Source organism: Petaurus breviceps, unplaced genomic scaffold (genome assembly GCF_028583685.1).
Source record: "Petaurus breviceps papuanus isolate PSGF00001 unplaced genomic scaffold, PetGlider_PUasm1.0 90895, whole genome shotgun sequence".
In the NCBI taxonomy this organism is placed as follows: domain Eukaryota; kingdom Metazoa; phylum Chordata; class Mammalia; order Diprotodontia; family Petauridae; genus Petaurus; species Petaurus breviceps.
Window position 1 is genome coordinate 32,984,353 of NW_027187372.1, and position 17,110 is coordinate 33,001,462.

At 42.8% G+C, this 17,110-nt stretch overlaps 1 protein-coding gene across 5 annotated transcripts in view; it reads right to left on the reverse strand.

Moving 5' to 3' along the window:
• Nucleotides 1-324: 324 nt before the first annotated feature.
• The window catches only part of EIF2D (eukaryotic translation initiation factor 2D), a 32,443-nt gene continuing 15,657 nt past the window's right edge, over nucleotides 325-17,110 (reverse strand). Inside the window, exons 6-15 of one of the 5 annotated variants that reach the window (XM_069074727.1) lie at nucleotides 15,441-15,691; nucleotides 14,853-14,948; nucleotides 13,701-13,858; nucleotides 13,187-13,290; nucleotides 12,952-13,101; nucleotides 12,515-12,604; nucleotides 11,577-11,672; nucleotides 2,766-2,842; nucleotides 1,095-1,143; nucleotides 325-527 (exon numbers count right to left, since the gene is read on the reverse strand). In XM_069074727.1, coding sequence (XP_068930828.1) covers nucleotide 527; nucleotides 1,095-1,143; nucleotides 2,766-2,842; nucleotides 11,577-11,672; nucleotides 12,515-12,604; nucleotides 12,952-13,101; nucleotides 13,187-13,290; nucleotides 13,701-13,858; nucleotides 14,853-14,948; nucleotides 15,441-15,691 — 1,072 coding nt within the window. In that variant the 3' untranslated portion in view covers nucleotides 325-526. Of the gene's footprint in view, nucleotides 528-1,094; nucleotides 1,270-2,721; nucleotides 2,843-11,576; nucleotides 11,673-12,514; nucleotides 12,605-12,951; nucleotides 13,102-13,186; nucleotides 13,291-13,700; nucleotides 13,859-14,830; nucleotides 14,949-15,440; nucleotides 15,692-17,110 lie in introns of all 5 variants that reach the window. The other 4 variants (XM_069074723.1, XM_069074724.1, XM_069074725.1 and 1 more) reach the window with 4 other exon arrangements.

The window sequence follows — 17,110 nt, forward strand, 5'->3', positions numbered from 1 at the left end:
TGAAGCAGGAGAAAGGAGGAGAGAGCCAAATGCTGCCTCCCTTCCCAGCCCTTTTCTTCTGTGAATTTAAAATATATTTGATTAAAGTTCAGCAGTACTGGTTTATTTCCTTCAGAGGGATTATGAAGATGGGACTTAGGGATGTTTCCTTACCTGGGAGTTCCCTTTGCCAGTGAAATCACAGGTCCAGTATTTATCCCCTCTATAGGATAAATCACTGGCTACAGGAGAGGGGAACAATGTATTTGGAAATGAGAGTGATGTAAAAATAAAAGACAGCAATAAAAATAAGATTTAAAACATATATATATATATATATAGGAATAAGGAGCACAAGAATAAAAATTTATTTTGGTAAAGAATTACGTTTCATCCTCTCAAAAGTCAAAAAGTTACATAAATTACCAGCTCAGAGATTCAGATTTCCAAGAAATGTGCAGTTTGACACCAGAGGCATCACTTCTTCTTGCCAGTTTTGGGAGCCTTTTCCAAACCTTGGATATACTTTCGAGGGATGTTGTATTCCTCTACAATGCAAAAAAAAGGCAGACAGACTTCTTAGCTTGGCAGCATCCAAGACCCTCTGCCAATCATCCCCCGCCCCCCCACCACTCAGCATCCAAATGCTCAGCTGTTCCCTACCAGACCCATCTCTGTTCCTGCTCAGCTGAGCTACCAGCAACCCAGCTCTCCAGGTGTTCCTTGTTTTCCAGTCTTTGCATATTCAGGTATCAGCACCCAACACTGCTCTCTTCTCTGCCAGACCTTCACTTTGTCTGGGAGGCTACCCATGATTAGTGGCTCCCTTCTCCATAGCAGGCCCTGAGTACTTTAGGACTCTGTACTACAGTAAATGGTCCTGGTGGAGGACACTTTCTAAGCTTTCTTTAGTCATTTCATGTCTGTTTATCTTCTCCAAACAGAATGTAAACTCCCTGAGGGTAGGGACCTATATTTTATTTTCCCCTTCTCTCTGCTCTCTTAAGCACCTGGAACTGGGGTTTAGTCATAACAGGTACTTGGCCCTAGATGAATGACACTGCCTCATACTCTCAAAGACTTAGACAAAGCTTAGCTAAGGGGAAGACGCTCACCAAGCAAGAGCTGACTCAGGTGAGTGATCTGATTCCCTTGGATTTGGACCTGAATGGCATCCTTGGTCCCAGGAACAGGGGTGACGGTGGCACTGGCCTGGCCCCGTTGCTGGAGGATGGCAGCCACAGAATACGGGTCAAGACCAAAGACCTCCAGGTTCCGGATCAAGGTCACCTGTAGATGAAAGTCAGGACTAGATAAGAATGGAAAGCAGAACATGCACACCCTCACCCACCCATACATTCTTCTGACTTCTGTGACTGCTCCCCCTCCCTATGTTGGAGGAGGATCTGTCTACCTTACAACTGCCTCCAAAACAAGAAAGCCCCAACCAGAAGCCACTCAATCCTCAACATGCTCACACACATTTTCATTGTTTCCTTGCTTTACAAATAAAGGTGTGTGCCCCTCATCAGAATGGGCTGGGCAAAAATATTTTAAAAGTCTGTAACATTCCCCATGGCTACAAAAACAGGATGTTTCATGCATGATGAGAAGATATGGTAACGTATTTCTGCATTCAGGAGAGATACTGTTACAGATGTTCAAGAAAAACACACATATACACAGACACCCACACACCTGCTATGTAAAGGAAGTTTGAACTTGAAGGCATGGCACAGGCGTCAGTCACTAAGGGGGGTGGGAGTGTCTGGGAGTCACCATGGAACAACTCCCCCCCCCCTCTCCCCCACCACACACAAACCCTCGTCCTAATAACTCAGGTAGCTTTGTCAAAACCTTAGGTTTTCCAAGGGGTCACTCTATCAATTAAACAGGGCCTAAATGTGAAAAGAACACTATTAGAGCTTAAAATCTGCCAACCTGGCTCCAGGAATTGGTTTTTAGTTTGTTGTTTGTTTTAATTTCATTTTTCAAGCCAAGCACTCAATCTGTTTGCAGAGTATAAGCTTGTGAAGAGCAGTGTTGGTTTCTGCTTCCTTCTGTACAGCGCCTAACCCATTATACAACTTAAATGGCAGGCAATGACCTCAGGGGCTATGACTGAGAGGGCTCATGTCCAGCAGAGAGACCGAAACCACCTTGATGAGTCCGATGACGGGTTCATGGGAAAGAAAGTGTGCTGGGCTTGTTCTGAAGTTACACAGGCTGACTGCGGTTATTTAAGAAGAACCTTCCTGAGAATTAGACCCTTCACGTGAGAGGCAGTCTCAGATCACAGAGAGGGAATCCTCTCTTCCCCAGCCCAGACACCAACTGCTCTACACTGTCTAATTCAGTAAGATTCTTGCCAATGTCCTCCCAGAAACCCTCCATAAAGAAGACTAAGATGGGGCCCAGAGGAGTTGTTATCTTCAAGGATCTGAAGGTCTGCTATATGGTAGAGGGACTAGGTTTGTTCTGCCTGGCCCTAGAACTGGAGTTGCAAAGGGGCAGATTTAGAATTGGTATATGGAAAATCGTGCTAACAATTAGAATAGTTGAATGGGAGGATAGGCAGCCTTGGTAGGTAGTGAGTTATCCATCACTGGTGGTATTCACAAAGAATTTGGAGGACCACCAGTCAGGATATCACAGAGAGGGTTCCTGCTCAGGTAAATATAGAACTATATGACCCCCCCAAATCCTCACTAACTTTGAGGCTCCATGGAGTTTCTTTTTTACCTTTTTATTGCATGCTCTCTGTGCTAAGGTGATGTCAATTGGACAGATTTTTCCCTTCTTCACAATAGGCTCTTGGCCATAAAAGGTCACTTGATAGGCAGGCTTCAATCTCTGAAGGCATCTGAAATAGCAGGGTTGACAAAGGTCAGAGTCCTACAGCCAGGGAGCCCCCCACTCACTTCACCTGGCAGAAGGCATCCTCTCCCCTCCACAGTTCAAGTCAGGGCACAGGCCCCCATTAGGCAGAGAGAGAGAGAGAGAGATACAAGCAGAAAAGTTCTACTTTCTGTTACAAGAGTGAGGAACAATGGCCTGAATCCTTGATCTGTTCTCAGTGAGCTAGTGCCCTGGAAATTTACCTAATCTATTTAGCAGAAGTATCCTGTGGACAAGAAGCAGCAAAAACCTGCCTTCAAATAGTTTTAGAAAAGCACCTTCAAAAAATAAGAAAAATTTAAAAAATAAGAAAAAATAAAATAAAGGGGCGGGTAGGTGGTGCAGTGAATAGAGTACCGGCCCTGGAATCTGGAGGACCTGAGTTCAAATCCAGCCTCAGACACTTAACACAAAAACTAGCCGTGTGACCTTGGGCAAGTCACTTAACTCCAATTGCCCTCCAAAAAGAAAAAATAAAAGGAAAAGCACCTTCTCCTCAATTTTCTCTGTTTCTTTCTCACTTTCTCTAGAGTCCTTCTAATCCTTTGATCATTCGTGTTGCTCTTTCTCTTGCCCTTCCCTCCTAGAGGGTGCTTCAAACTAGAAATGTCCTGAAGAGAAACACTCTTTAAAAGGTCAACAGCTCAATGTGAATTGTGGGGAATGGGGAGGGGGACAGAAACTGATCTCTCCGAGGTCACCAATAACATCACCACCAAATCCAATGGCCTTTTTTCAGTTCTCAGCCTCACTGCCATCTGGACCTTCTGACACTGGTGACTAACTCCTCCTACAGATATTTACTTCTTCCTTAGCTTCAAAAGCACCAGTGCTGGCCTGCCTGTCCTACAGCCCCTAAGAATCCCTTTCAGGCTCCTTGTCTGTGAAGGATCTACAAGGACGTATCATGGTTCCTCTTCTCTTTCTTCTCTACACTTTCTCCTTTGTTAACCACAGTCAGCCCTGTGATCTCAACTCGTCTATAGAAAATAGTAACTCCAAATGTGTCTACTTGATGTATTTTCTAAGCTCCAGACCCATTTCTCCAACTGCTAATGTAGCAACTCTACCTGGAAGTCCCACAGACATCTCAAATCTAACCACCCAAAACAGAGCTTATTATGTTTTCCCCTAGACCTATTCCTCATTCTGACTTTCCTATATATACATGTGGGCCCACAGTTTACCAGCCCTCATGTTCAAAGTTCTGGGGCTCTCTCTGGGTTTTCCATTCTCCCTCTCACATACACTTAGTAAGTCCTACCATTTCTGCCTCTGCAGTATTTCCCTCAGTTGTTGACCACTGTCACCACTATGGATGCCTGGACCACTTAGCACCCATCAGATTATTTCTGTGGCCTCCCAGCAGGTCTCCCTGCCTCTGCTCCCCACCTGTCTTTTATATCAATGCCAGTAACCTCTGGGTTTGGTTACATCATAGTTTCTTTATGGCCAACTGTGTGATGTCTAAACTCCTGGGCTGGGCAGTCCAGGTCCTCCCCTTCTCCAGTTTTCCCTCACAGACTCCCTCCACATATTACACTCTGTGTCCTGGACCCCAAACCTGCCCCAAGGGGTTCACACCTTCATGCCTTTGTTCCCACTGTTTCCTATGCCTAGAATTTCCTCATTTCACATTCTTCAAAAGATTTCTCTCCCTCCTGGAAATTCCAGCATACTACAGTACACTAGGCTCCACTATTACCACCCTTGTAATGTTGGATAAGTCACTCTCTGGATTTCAGTTTCTCATATGTAAAATAAAGTTGGACTAGGTGAACTCCAAGGTCCCATGCAGTTCCATATATGATACTTCAAATCATGCATTTATTTTACACCTCATGAATTCAACATGTAATAACGACATACACTTCTCTTCTGTCTTAACCCCTTATACCAAGCTATAAGTTCCATGGGATCATGTCTTCTGTAAAATTTTTCTCCACATCAGCAGTTAACACAATACCCTACACACAGCAGGCCCTTAATAAATGTTGGATGACTCTTTAAAAAATGTGATGTGGGCAGAGCCATGATGGTGGAGTACAGGCAGGGACTCACCTGAGCTCTCCCCAATTCCCCTCCAAACGACTTCAACACAATGCCTCAAAATGAATTTGGGAGTGATACAACCAACAAAAAGAAGGCATGAAACAATTTTCCCAGCCCAAGACAACTCAGAAGGTCAGCAGGTAAGGTATATATAACTGGAATGAGAGAGAGCAAGGCCTGGCACAAGCCATGCCCTGGCGATCAGCAGAGGCTTCCAGAGCACTCAGATCACCGTCACTGAGGGGGTTGGATAACTGGTCAGAAGAAGATTACAAGTATCCTTTTGCTGGCACTGGGGGCAGGACTCCGTTACACTGCCCATACTTGATTCTGGGTCACAGTCTCAGGAAAAGGAGGAGGACTAGGAGACTTAGAACATATTGCTGCAGGAGAGTGGGGGACCCTGGTCATAGTTCCAGAGTGGAAAAGAGGGTGGTCACTCACAGACCAGAGCACAGGTCAGACCACACTTCTCCTTAGATCATACCAATTTAGAAGAACTGAAAACCTAAAGACCCCCTCCAGAACTAGCTCTGAAAACACTGCACAAAAAACCTGAAGCCTGGGACAGTGTCCCCTTCAGCCCAGGAGCAGAGCCTACCTTTAATATAAGTTATAAGCCAAGAAATATGCCGGAAAAACAAGCAAACAACAAAAAAAGAACGTGACCATAGAAAGTTACTTTGGTGACAGGGAAGATCAAGACAGAAGAAGATAAAGTCAAAGCAACTACATGAAAAGCCTCAAAGAAAAATGTGAATTGATCTCAGGCCCAAAAAAAATTTCTGGAAGAGTTCAAAAAGCATTTTAAAGATCAAATAAGGGGGGCGGAGTCAAGATGGCAGAGTAGAAGCAGGACCTCCCCGCTGCTCTGGCTTCCACCTTCCCCAATCCATGTAAAAAGGGGACTCTAAACAAACTTTGGAGCTGCAGAACCCACAAAATGACACAGAGAAGCTAACCTCCTGCTGAGGACAGCCCGGCAGGCCAGCAGGAATCAGCCAACGCAGTGCTCTGGGAGCCTAGCCCAGCCCCACCCCAAGGCTTTAGCCCCAGGGTGGGCCTGACCAGCCACAGGCCAGAGGGACTCCAGATCAGCAGCAGCTGTTGCCGTTTCCAGATTTATCAACACATAGATGTGAAGGACAAAGTGAGAGGTCAGTGTAGTCTGGACTTTGGGACTCACTAAGTGGGAGTGCGTGGCTTTTGCCCCCGGGGTGAGAAGCTGCTGAGATGCCAGCACAGCCATCCAGTGTCACATGGCAGCTTCAGCTCCTGGCCTGCAGAGTATAGGGGGACCAAACACCAGTCTGAGGGGTAATTGCTCTTGCTTTAACCTGCTTGCATCTGGATTGCAGTCTAGGGTGGAGGTCCTGGGGTGTGTGTCCAGCTTGCCAGAGCGTGTGCATACCTCAGAGAGGGCACCCATCTAATACCTCTGGCAGCTGAGAAAACCCCAGCATTTGGGACAAAAGCTCCCCTGTCTGGTGGCAGAGTCCTACTGTGGCAAAAAGCCCAGGGGTCACGTGACTGAGGGGTGATATGACCCAGCAAAGGAAACAAAGCAGACAAAAGATTCCAACATTAGACTCCTATTTTGGGGACATATAAAGGAGCAAAGCATGGAACAAGAGGAAGACAGTGAAGTCAGAACTCCTGCACCAAAAGCTTCAAAGGAAAATACAAGCTGGTTATAGGCCACAGAGGACCTTAAGAAGCAGATAAGAGAAGTGGAGGAAAAATTGGGAAGAGAAATGAGAACAATGCAAGAAAATTATGAAATGAGAGTCAACAGCCTAACTGAAGAAAATACCACCTTAAAAAATAGACTAACTCAAATGGCAAAAGAGGCTCAAAAAGGCAATGAGAAGGATGCCTTAAAAAGCTGAATTTGCCAGATGGAAAAAGAATCTCAAAAGCTCAATGAGGAGAATCATTGCTTCAGAATTATATTGGAGCAAATGGAAGCTAATGACTTTATGAGAAATCAAGATGCTGTTAACCAGATCCAAACAAATGAAAGAATAGAAGGCAATGTGAAATATCTCATGGGAAAAACCACTCACCTGGAAAAATAGATCCAGGAGAGATAATTTAAAAATTATTGGACTACCTGAAAGCCATGATCAAAGGAAGAAGCTAGAAATCATCTTCCAGGAAGTTCTCAAAAAAAAACTGCCCTGATGTTTTAGAACCAGAGGGCAAAATAGAGGTTGAAAGAATCCACTGATCACCTCCTGAAAAAGATCCCAAAAAGAAAACTCCTAGGAATATTATAGCCAGGTTCCGGAATTCCCAGATTAAGGAGAGAATATTACAAGCAGCCAGGAAGAAACAATTTGAATATTGTGGAAACACAATCAGGATAACCCAGGATCTGGCAGCTTCTACACTAAAAGATCAAAGGGCTTGGAATATGATATTCTGGAGGTCAAAGGAGCTGGGATTAAAACCAAGATTCACCTACCCAGCAAAACTGAGTATCATGTTTCAGGGGAAAATATGGTCATTCAGTGGAACAGAGGACTTTCAAGCATTCTTGAAGAAAAAACCAGAGTTGAATAGAAAATTTGACATTCAGATACAAGAAGCAAAAGAAGCATGAGAAGGTAAACAGGGAAAAGAAATTATAAGGAACTTATCAAAGTTGAACTATTAACATTCCTACATGGAAAAACAATAAAAGTAACTTATGAAACTTTTCTCAGTAGTTGAAGGGATTAGAAATATTATATATCTCTATATACGAGGGTATATGGGCATATGAATACATATGTGAATGTGTGTATATATGTTTACAGGTATACATAAATAGAGGGCACAAGACCAATTTAACAGGAAGGGATGATACTTAAAAGGTAAAATTAAGAGGTAAGAGAGGAATATAATGAGAGGAGATGGGGAGAGACAGAATGGGGTAAACTATCTCATATAGAAGAGGCAAGGGAAAATGGTTACAATGGAGGGGAAGAATAGGAAGGCAAAAGGGAATGGGTCAACCTTATTCCCATTGAATTTGGCTTGGGGAGGGAATGAAATACACACTAAATAGGGTATCTCACCCTCCAGGAGAGTGGGGGGGGGAAGGGGATGAGAGGGGGGATGATAGAAGGGAGGGCAGGATGGGGGGGAGGGAAGTTGGAAGCACCCACTTTTGAAAAGGGACAGGATCAAAGTAGAGAATAGAACAAGTGGGAGGTGGGATAGGAGGGAGTTCCAGAAATATAGTCAGTCTTTAACAATATATCTACTATGTTACTGTTTTGCCTTAGCCACACATGTACAACCTGTACTTAACTGCTTATCTTCCCAGTAAGGGTGGGTGACAAGGGAGGAAGGGAATGAATCTGGAATTCAAAGTTTTAAAATCAAATATTCAAATATATATATACATACACACACACTATTATTAATACTATCTTACATGTAATTGGGAAATAAGATATACAGGCACTGGGGCATAGAGATCCACTGGAAAAGTCGAAAGGGGTATGGGAGAAAATATGGGAGAGAGCAGATTGGAGGAGGGGATATCCTGTAGGACTGCTATTTTGGGGCAGTGGATAGGGGAAAAATGGGGAGAAAATTTGTAACTCAAAATCTGGTGGAAATGAATGATGTAAATCAGAAATTAATAAAACATTTGAAAAATGAAAAAAAAAATAAAGATCAAATAAGAGAGGTAGAAGGAAAATTGAGAAAATAAATGAGAGCGCTTCAAGAAAATCATGAAAAAAGAGTCAACAATTTGGTAAAGGAGGCACCAAAAATACTGAAGAAAATGACACCTTAAAAACATAATAGACCAAATGGTAAAAGAGGCACAAAAGTTCACTGACAAGAACTTCTTAGAAAGTAGAATTGGCTGGTCAAAGGATATGAACAGGCAATTTTCAGAGAAAGAAATTAAAGATATCTATAAGCACATGAAGAAATGCTCTAAATCATTATTGATTAGAGAAATGCAAATCAAAACAACTCTGAGGTACCACATCTCACCAGTCAGATTGGCTAAGATGACAAAACAGGAAAATGAGAAATGCTGGAGAGGATGTGGGCAAATTGGAACACTAGTGCATTGCTGGTGGAGTTAACTGATCCAGCCTTTCTGGAGAGCAATCTGGAATTATGCCCAAAGGGCTATAAATACTTTCATACCCTTTGACCCAGCAATACCACTCCTAGGGTTATATCCCAAAGAGATCATGGAAGTGGGAGGAAGACCCATATGTACAAAAATGTTTATAGCTGCTCTTTTTGTGGTGGCAAAGAATTGGAAATTAAGGGGGTGCCGATCAATTGGGGAATGGTTGAACAAGTTGTGGTATATTCATGTTATGGAATACTACTGTGCTATAAGAAACGAGGAGCAGACGGTCTTCATATTTACCTGGAGAGGCTTATACAAACTGATGCTGAGTGAGAAGAGTAGAACCAGGAGAAATTTGTACACAATTATAGACACAATGTATGTGTGATGACCAACTTTGATAGACTGGACTCTTCTCAGCAATGCAGTGATATAAGTCAATCCCAAAAGAATCATGATGGAGAGAAATATGTGCACCCAGAGAAAGAACTAGAAAGAACTGAGTTTATATCCAGGTGGAAGCAAAATACCTGATCTTTTCCCCTTTATTGTTTGGTTTTATGTCCTCTTTACCATTTTTCATTCCATCTGATACAATCCGTCTTTATAACCTGACTAATGTAAAATGTGAAAGTATTTCAGATCCTATACTTGACTATATGCTGCCATGGGGGGAGGGGAGGAAGGGGGACAAAATGTGAAACTCAAGGAATTGTGCAATTGAATCCTGTAAACTAAAATACTCTGCAGTTAGGCAGAGTATTTATAGACAGAGGGCATGGATGTGAGTTGACTATGATGGTATCTAGAAAAAAAAATTAAGGGGTAAGAAAGGAATGCACTGGGAGAATGGGGAAGGGAAAGGCAAAATGGGGTAAATTAGCTCACATAAAAGAGGCATGATAGAGCTTTTACATGACAGAGGGGAAGATATGAGTAGGGGTAATGGATAATGCTTGAACCTTACTCTCATTAGAACTGACTCAAAGAGAGATAACATACATACCCAGTTGGGTACAGAAACATATCTTGCCCTCCAAGGAATAGGAGGAGAAGAGGATAACAGAAGGGGGGAGGGGCTGAAAGAAGGAAGGACAGATTTGGGGGGAGACAGTGGTCAGAAACAAAACACTTTTGAGGAGAGAAAGGGCAAAAGAAGAGAAAGAAGGATAAATAGAAATAACAGGATGGAGGGAAATAAATAATAACTAAAAAAAATTCTTACAGTAAGTTCCTCTGATAAAGGTCTTTTCTCAAATATACAGAGAACTGTGTCAAATTTATAAGAATACAGGTCATTCCCCAATTGATAAATGGTCAAAGGATATGAATAGGTAGTTTGGGGATGAAGAAATTAACACTATCTAGTCATATGAAAAATGCTCTAAATCACAATTGATTAGAAAAATGTAAATGAAAACAACCCTGAGGTACTGCCCCACACCTATCAGATTGGCTACAAGGAAAATGACAAATATTAGAGGGGATATAGGAAAACTGGGACACTAATACACTATGGGTGGAGTTGTGAACTGATCCAACCATTCTGGAGAGCAACTAAAACGACACCCAAAGGTATAAAGCTCTTTGACCTAGCAATACCACTACTAGGTCTATATACCAATTAGATTAAAAAAAAAAAAAAGGAAAAGGACCTCTATGTACACAGCAGCTCTTCTTGTGGTAGCAGAAAAAAAAGGAAATTGAGGGGATGCCTATCAATTGGGGAATGGCTGAACAAGTTGTGGTATATGATTGGGATGGCGTACTACTGTTGGTGCTACTCTGCCTCACTTAAATCCAATTTACACATGAATCAAAAAGAAATGACGAGCAGGATGCTTTCAGGAAAACCTGGAAAAGACTTATATGAATTGAAGCAAAGTGAAGTGAGGGGAACCAAGAAAACAGTGTACATAGTAACAACAATACTATACAATGATCAACTGTGACTGACTTAGCTATTCTCAGCAATACAATGATCCAAGAGAGTCCCAAAGGACTTGTGATGAAAAATAACATCCACCTCCAGGAAAAGAACTGATGGAACATTCTGAATGCAAGTCAAAGCATACTTTAAAAAGAAACAACTTTATTTTTCTTGGCTTTTTTTTTATCTGTGTTTTCTTTAATAATATGACTAATATACAAATATGTATGACTGCACATGTATAATCTGTATCAAATTGCTTGCCCTCTCAGCAAAGGGGGTGTGGGAGGAAGGAATAAAAGGAGAGAGAGAATTTGGAACTCAAAATTTTTTTTTAAATGTTAACTGTTTTTACATGTAATTGGAAAAAAATTTCAAAATAAATAAAAATGTGATGCAATCAGGTGATTCAAGGGAGAGGAAGAAAGGGCACAGAGAGAAATTAAATAAAGTTAATGAAAGAGGGTGTGAATAAGCATTTATATAGCACCTATTATGTACTGACAGTGTGCTAAGCACTCTTTTTTTAAACAAATAGTATCTCATTTGATCCTCACATCCACCCTATGAGGTAGGTACTGTTATTATCCCCCATTTTATGGTTGAGATTATGGGAATCTCTATTACCTTTCAATGAGTTTATCCCATGGAAGCCTCAATATTGTATGTTGTTCAGCTTTTTCCAAGATGCAGTCACACAAAATGGGATCCATCTTCACAAGACTAAAGGGAAGGGGACAGAATGACATTTAGACTTGTGCTTTCTTGTCCTAGGAGCCACCTCCTAAAAATTTCACAATAGATCGAGAGTAAGATCATTTATCAAGTAATATGCCACACAAAGGGAAGAAATCATGCCAGAGTTCCTGGAAGTAGAACATAGAACATGTTGAAGTAGAAAGACCACAGAATTGAGAATTTGGAGATCTGGGTTCTAGGCTTGGTTCTGCCACCTAGTTTTGTGACAGTATGGAACGATGACAGTTGCTCACACTCAGAGAGTGCCTTACATTTCTCCCAACAACAAGTGGGGAGACAGGTAGGACAAACTTCTTCACATCACTTCCCTGGGCCCAGCCTTCTAGACTCTCACTTGGAAGGACCTCAGGAAGACACGGAGACGTACAAGTGGTCATCTGACTTCTCCCTAACTGCCTTTGTTGAGTCAGCCCATTTCATTTTTGGACAGTTCTAACTGTTGGGAAATTTAACTTTATACTAAATCTAAATCTGCTTCTTTGCATAAACCCAATCCTTTTCTCTGAGGCCATGTAGGATAAGTCTAATCCTGCTTCCAGAGAATAGTTCTTCAAATACTTGAGGACAGCTGTCATGTTCCTGTTGAGTTTTCTACTATCCAGGTTAAGTACTTCTACATCCTTCAATTGACTTTTATATGGCCTAGTGGCCCATCTACAAAATCAAAGATAAATCTGTGAAAGATCTCCAATTTTAGCATTCTCTGACTCATCTATGAAAACACACACACACACACATACACACACACACATCTCAGAGTAGCCTGGTTTTTAGGGCAAAAGACTGCCACATGCTTTTTTACTTACTTTTTGTTGTCTGCATCAACCAGGTTGTTTTTCTTTGCATAGTCAATGATGATTGCACGGACCTCACTGCATGAGAGAGTACTCCCCTTCCTGGGAGAAAAAAGAGGTACAAAGAGGTGGACTCCACTGTGATAAGAACCATGTAACACAAGCTAAGGACTTCCTTCTGAGAGGGTTCTCTCCCCATCTTTCCTGCTCTATTTCTACTTTCTGATGAGGTGGAAAGGGAACATGATAACTGACAATGGGTTGAACATTTTCCCCATTTCCATGAGCCCCAGAGGAACTTGCTGGTGGAGGGAGGACTGGAGCTAGACTTGGGCAACAGAAAGCCAAGGGAAGGGATGGATGTGCTGGCCACAACAGAGCTGAGGTGAGCTGAGAGGCAATGTGGATCAGACTAGACAGCTGGTTGGCAGATGTCCTTTACGACTCACTTGTGGCCAGATGCCTGGAAGAGAGAGGTCATGTTGGCTGGGATGCAGTAAAGGGATTCGAGAACTGGTGGGTGATAAGGCTTCTCCTTGGTATCCTGTTGGACACTCTGGGCAGTCAGGGAGGGGTCAGGTACAACAAAAGATGTAATGCTGAAACCCATGAGGAAGAAAAAGTGAGAAAAAGCATTCTACATCCAAGTTCCAGGCAGACCCACAATGGGCCCTCAGCTCTCACCTAGGGTGTTTCCAGTCCACAGCCACAATGCTCTCCACACCTTTGCTCAATTCCTTCACCTGCACAATCTGCTCCTTCATCATGTGGTGCAGAAACTTAGAGAGCTGAGGGAGAGAAAGTCAGTGGCCAGGGCCATGGGGCAAATCCAAGAACTTCATTCATTCAACAAACATCTCTTGAGGACTTATTATACATACAAAGCACTGTGCTAAGCTGTGGGGGGAGCCAAGATGTTTGAGACCTAGTTCCTACCCTTTTTAAACTGGGAAATGAAAAGCTCCTACCCTGTAGTGGGGTATATGTAGTAGTGACCAGGATGATGAAGGGAGGTGGAGACTTTGCACCAGCTGAGCCTTTACAGAACCCACATGAGAAAGGGCTCATACCTGGGACAAAGAGCTTCAAGGGTTGGCATGGGCTGGTTGGGCCACAGGGACACTGCTCCCCGGCAACCAGGTCCACTAATTCTGCTTGTCCCCCTTCCACCAACAGTCAGGCTAAGAGCCTCACTTGCCTTTTTGTAGCTTGACTTCTTTATGTCCAACTGTTGTCCTTCAGGGCTAGAGACAGCAGAAATGCATGTTAAGAAGGGAAAGCAATAGTGACGGAGGCTTGAGCACGGAGTAACGATGCTGGGTGTAGGGACTTTTCTTCCCTGTTCTCCAACCCATTCTTAGAAGAGGTGGGAAAGGAGACAAAGTGAAATAGTTTCAAAGTGCTTCCGAGGACTTGAGGATGTTCTCAACGCCTCCCAGTCCTGGAACCCTTGTTACTTAGGCTTTTGCTGTGGCTTACTACTAGACAAGAAAACCAACATTTCTCAATAACCTCCCTAATCCAGCAGAATTCTGGCTCAAATCATTAAGTCTTCAACATACACCCCAAGCCCTGGCATTTAGATACAAGGCCTTGAAGAGACCTACAAGCGACAAAAGCAGAATCACACCAAAAAAAAAATCATTAAAAAACTGATTCGAGGCCCCTAAGAGGGGTTTGGCCTCAAAGTGAAATGAGGTTTTTGATTTTTTTTTAAAAAGCCTCCCAGGTTAAATCCCTCACTGCAGCTTTACAGACACTGAGGCACTCATTTGACTTCATTCTCTCTGACCAGCCCATCAAGGCTACCTGGAGGGCATCACTTTTAGCTGTGAAGGTGGAAGAAAAAGCCTTTGAAAACTGGAGCTCCTGAAGAAAAGGTTAATGACGCTGCCATTTCAATTCAACCTACTATGTACAAGGCCTCACAGCAGATTAAAATATAACACAACTCTTCCTTCAAATGCTTACAGTCTAGTGAGAGCGGATTTACTGCACAGGATTTTCTCCTCTGTCAATGTGGGAAAATACTGACCACCTGAAGGTAGTTTCAGGAGGTGTGGTATCCTCAGTATTGACCTATGGAATTACCCAGGGAAAATCTCAGCCTGAATTCTAGATAATTTCTTCATCTACTCTGACAGGGAAAGGTAACTTTTTAGGACATGGAATCCAGTTAACTGTCCAGGTCAATGTGCCAACCCCACTCTGCACCTTTTCCCAACATTCCCCCACCCTCTCTCTCCAATCAGAGCACAGAGATGCTGGACAAGCAACAATAACAGCCCAACCCATTGGTCTTTCATCCCAGTCTGGTCCTCTCCATACCAGCAGGAAAACATGTGGCTACCCAGGAAAGTGCTGGTGAGTAAGGGGAGGTCAGCCTTTGTAACCCGGCACTTCAGGGCATGGAAGAAACATCTCAGCAGCAGCTCATCCATTTGCTCTGGGAGAAAAAGACAAAAGCATATGCTGTTTGTCATTGAGTAGTCGACAAGAGGAAGATAGAGGCTGGAAAAAAGGTGCCCCCCCCACCACCCCCCCGCAAAGATTCTGAAGGGACTCAATTTCCAGGCACTGAAATGGCCACAGCTCCCTGAGAAATGATCCCTTTTGACAGAGAAAACTGAATGAAAGCTATAATAATGACCCTAATCTATACAAGCTCTCCAAATTCTAAGGACATTATTCCAACTTTGACCTTCAGCAATCTAAATGGGTGAGCAAGGTGGCCAGGGAAAGATGGCTGAAGCTGAGAAAGCATCCAGAACATGAGAGGAGTCAGAACTATGGAGACTGTGAGCTTATTCCCACCTCAGAACAAGGAGTTTCTTCTCCCTAAACCTAGCGGTTATTCTGTACAAAAAGGAGAAGAGAGAAGAACAGTCACATAAATGGAAAGGAGGAAAGCCCAAACTCACTTCTCTTAGGCCAGTACCTTGAAAGGTCTTGCTACCAGCTGGATCCTGGTCCATTCCTGCTTCCGTTAATTCCTCGGTGGCTTCTGAAGAGGGTGTCTTGTGCGCCATGCTGCTCTCCTCATCTCCTTGCAGGGTGAGACATTCCATGTCTCCCTGAAGAACAGAATCTACCTGTACTGGCCCCTCCTCTTTAACGTTCCCCCTACATTCTGGAGGATCTTGGTCCAATAGGGCAATGGAGGGTGGAGATGATTTGTCCCCAAATTGCCTGGAAAAAGGTCATGTGAGAAATTCAGAGCAGAGCTGTAGTAATGACTAGAGAGAACTGGAAGGCAATTCAGGGAATGGCAGGAGCCAAGAGGGAAGGAAGCTGAAGGGGCAAAGTAGACTGGAAAGCAGAGGGTTTAGATTTTCATCCCAACTCTATCTCGAATTCTTAGCTACAAAACGATTACACCTTAAATTTGTCTTCTCTAAAATGAAGAAAGAATAATTCTTGCCTTGTCCCTGATTCGAATGGGTGATGATAATGTGCACAGATAATGACGTACACATGCACGAAAATGGTTAAAATCAAAGCCAAAATTTATAAGAGAAATCAAAACTTTAAAAAAGTATTAAAGATATATCTTAATATATCAAATGAGATTAAGTCAATTGGTACTAGCAATATCCATACTTTAAAGTATACATACCATGGGGTGGCTAGGTGGCGCAGTGAATAGAACACTGGCCCTGGAGTCAGGAGGACCCGAGTTCAAATCTGACCTCAGACACTTAACACAAAAACTAGCTGTGTGACCTTGGGGAAGTCACTTAACCCCAATTGCCCTCCAAAAAGCAAAAAAAAAAGAAATATATATATATATATATATATATATATATACACACACACACACACACATATACCTTTTAAAAAAATGTATTAATTTTTTCTATTTTCACATTGCCTAGATTTTCTCCATATTACCCTCTGCCTTCCCCCAACCTCAGATAGCCATCATTTGTAACAAAGATGTTTTATTAAAAAACAAAAGAGAGGGTCAGCTAGGTGGCGTAGTGAATAGAGCACTAGCCCTGGAGTCAGGAGGACCTGGGTTCAAATCTGGCCTCACTTAACACTTACTAGCCATGTGACCTTGGCCAAGTCACTTAACCCCAACTGCCCTGCCTTCCCCGCTCCAAAGAGAAAAAAAAATTCCCCCAAACAGATCAACATATCGAGAAAATATGACAACATATGCAATGTTCCATACCTATATTAGCTATATATAATAGCTATATTCTTTTCCAAATTGCCCAATGTGTACCAAGAAGCATCAAGTATGGGTAAGGAGCAATGGGATTGGTCTCATCTCTGCCTGTGTGACTTTGGCCAGGTCACTCACATCTGGGTTTCCTCCCCTATGAAATAAGGGAGTTGAATGAAGTGGTCTCTAAGGAACTAATAACACTCTGAAATTCTCCATGTAATATCAGGATTTATGACCAAACTGCCAATGAAAGTTTGTCCCTCAAGGTTCCAGAGCACTTTGAAGACAGAGGTAACCCAAAAGGGAAAAATGGCATTTTTTTGCTAAGGAATTTTCCTTTTACCAGTTAGTCAAATGTTATAGTTACTTTGCATGTTTTCAGAACTAACTGGATCATATGCCACAGTGTGCCTGAAGGTTTGTGTGTGAGCCAC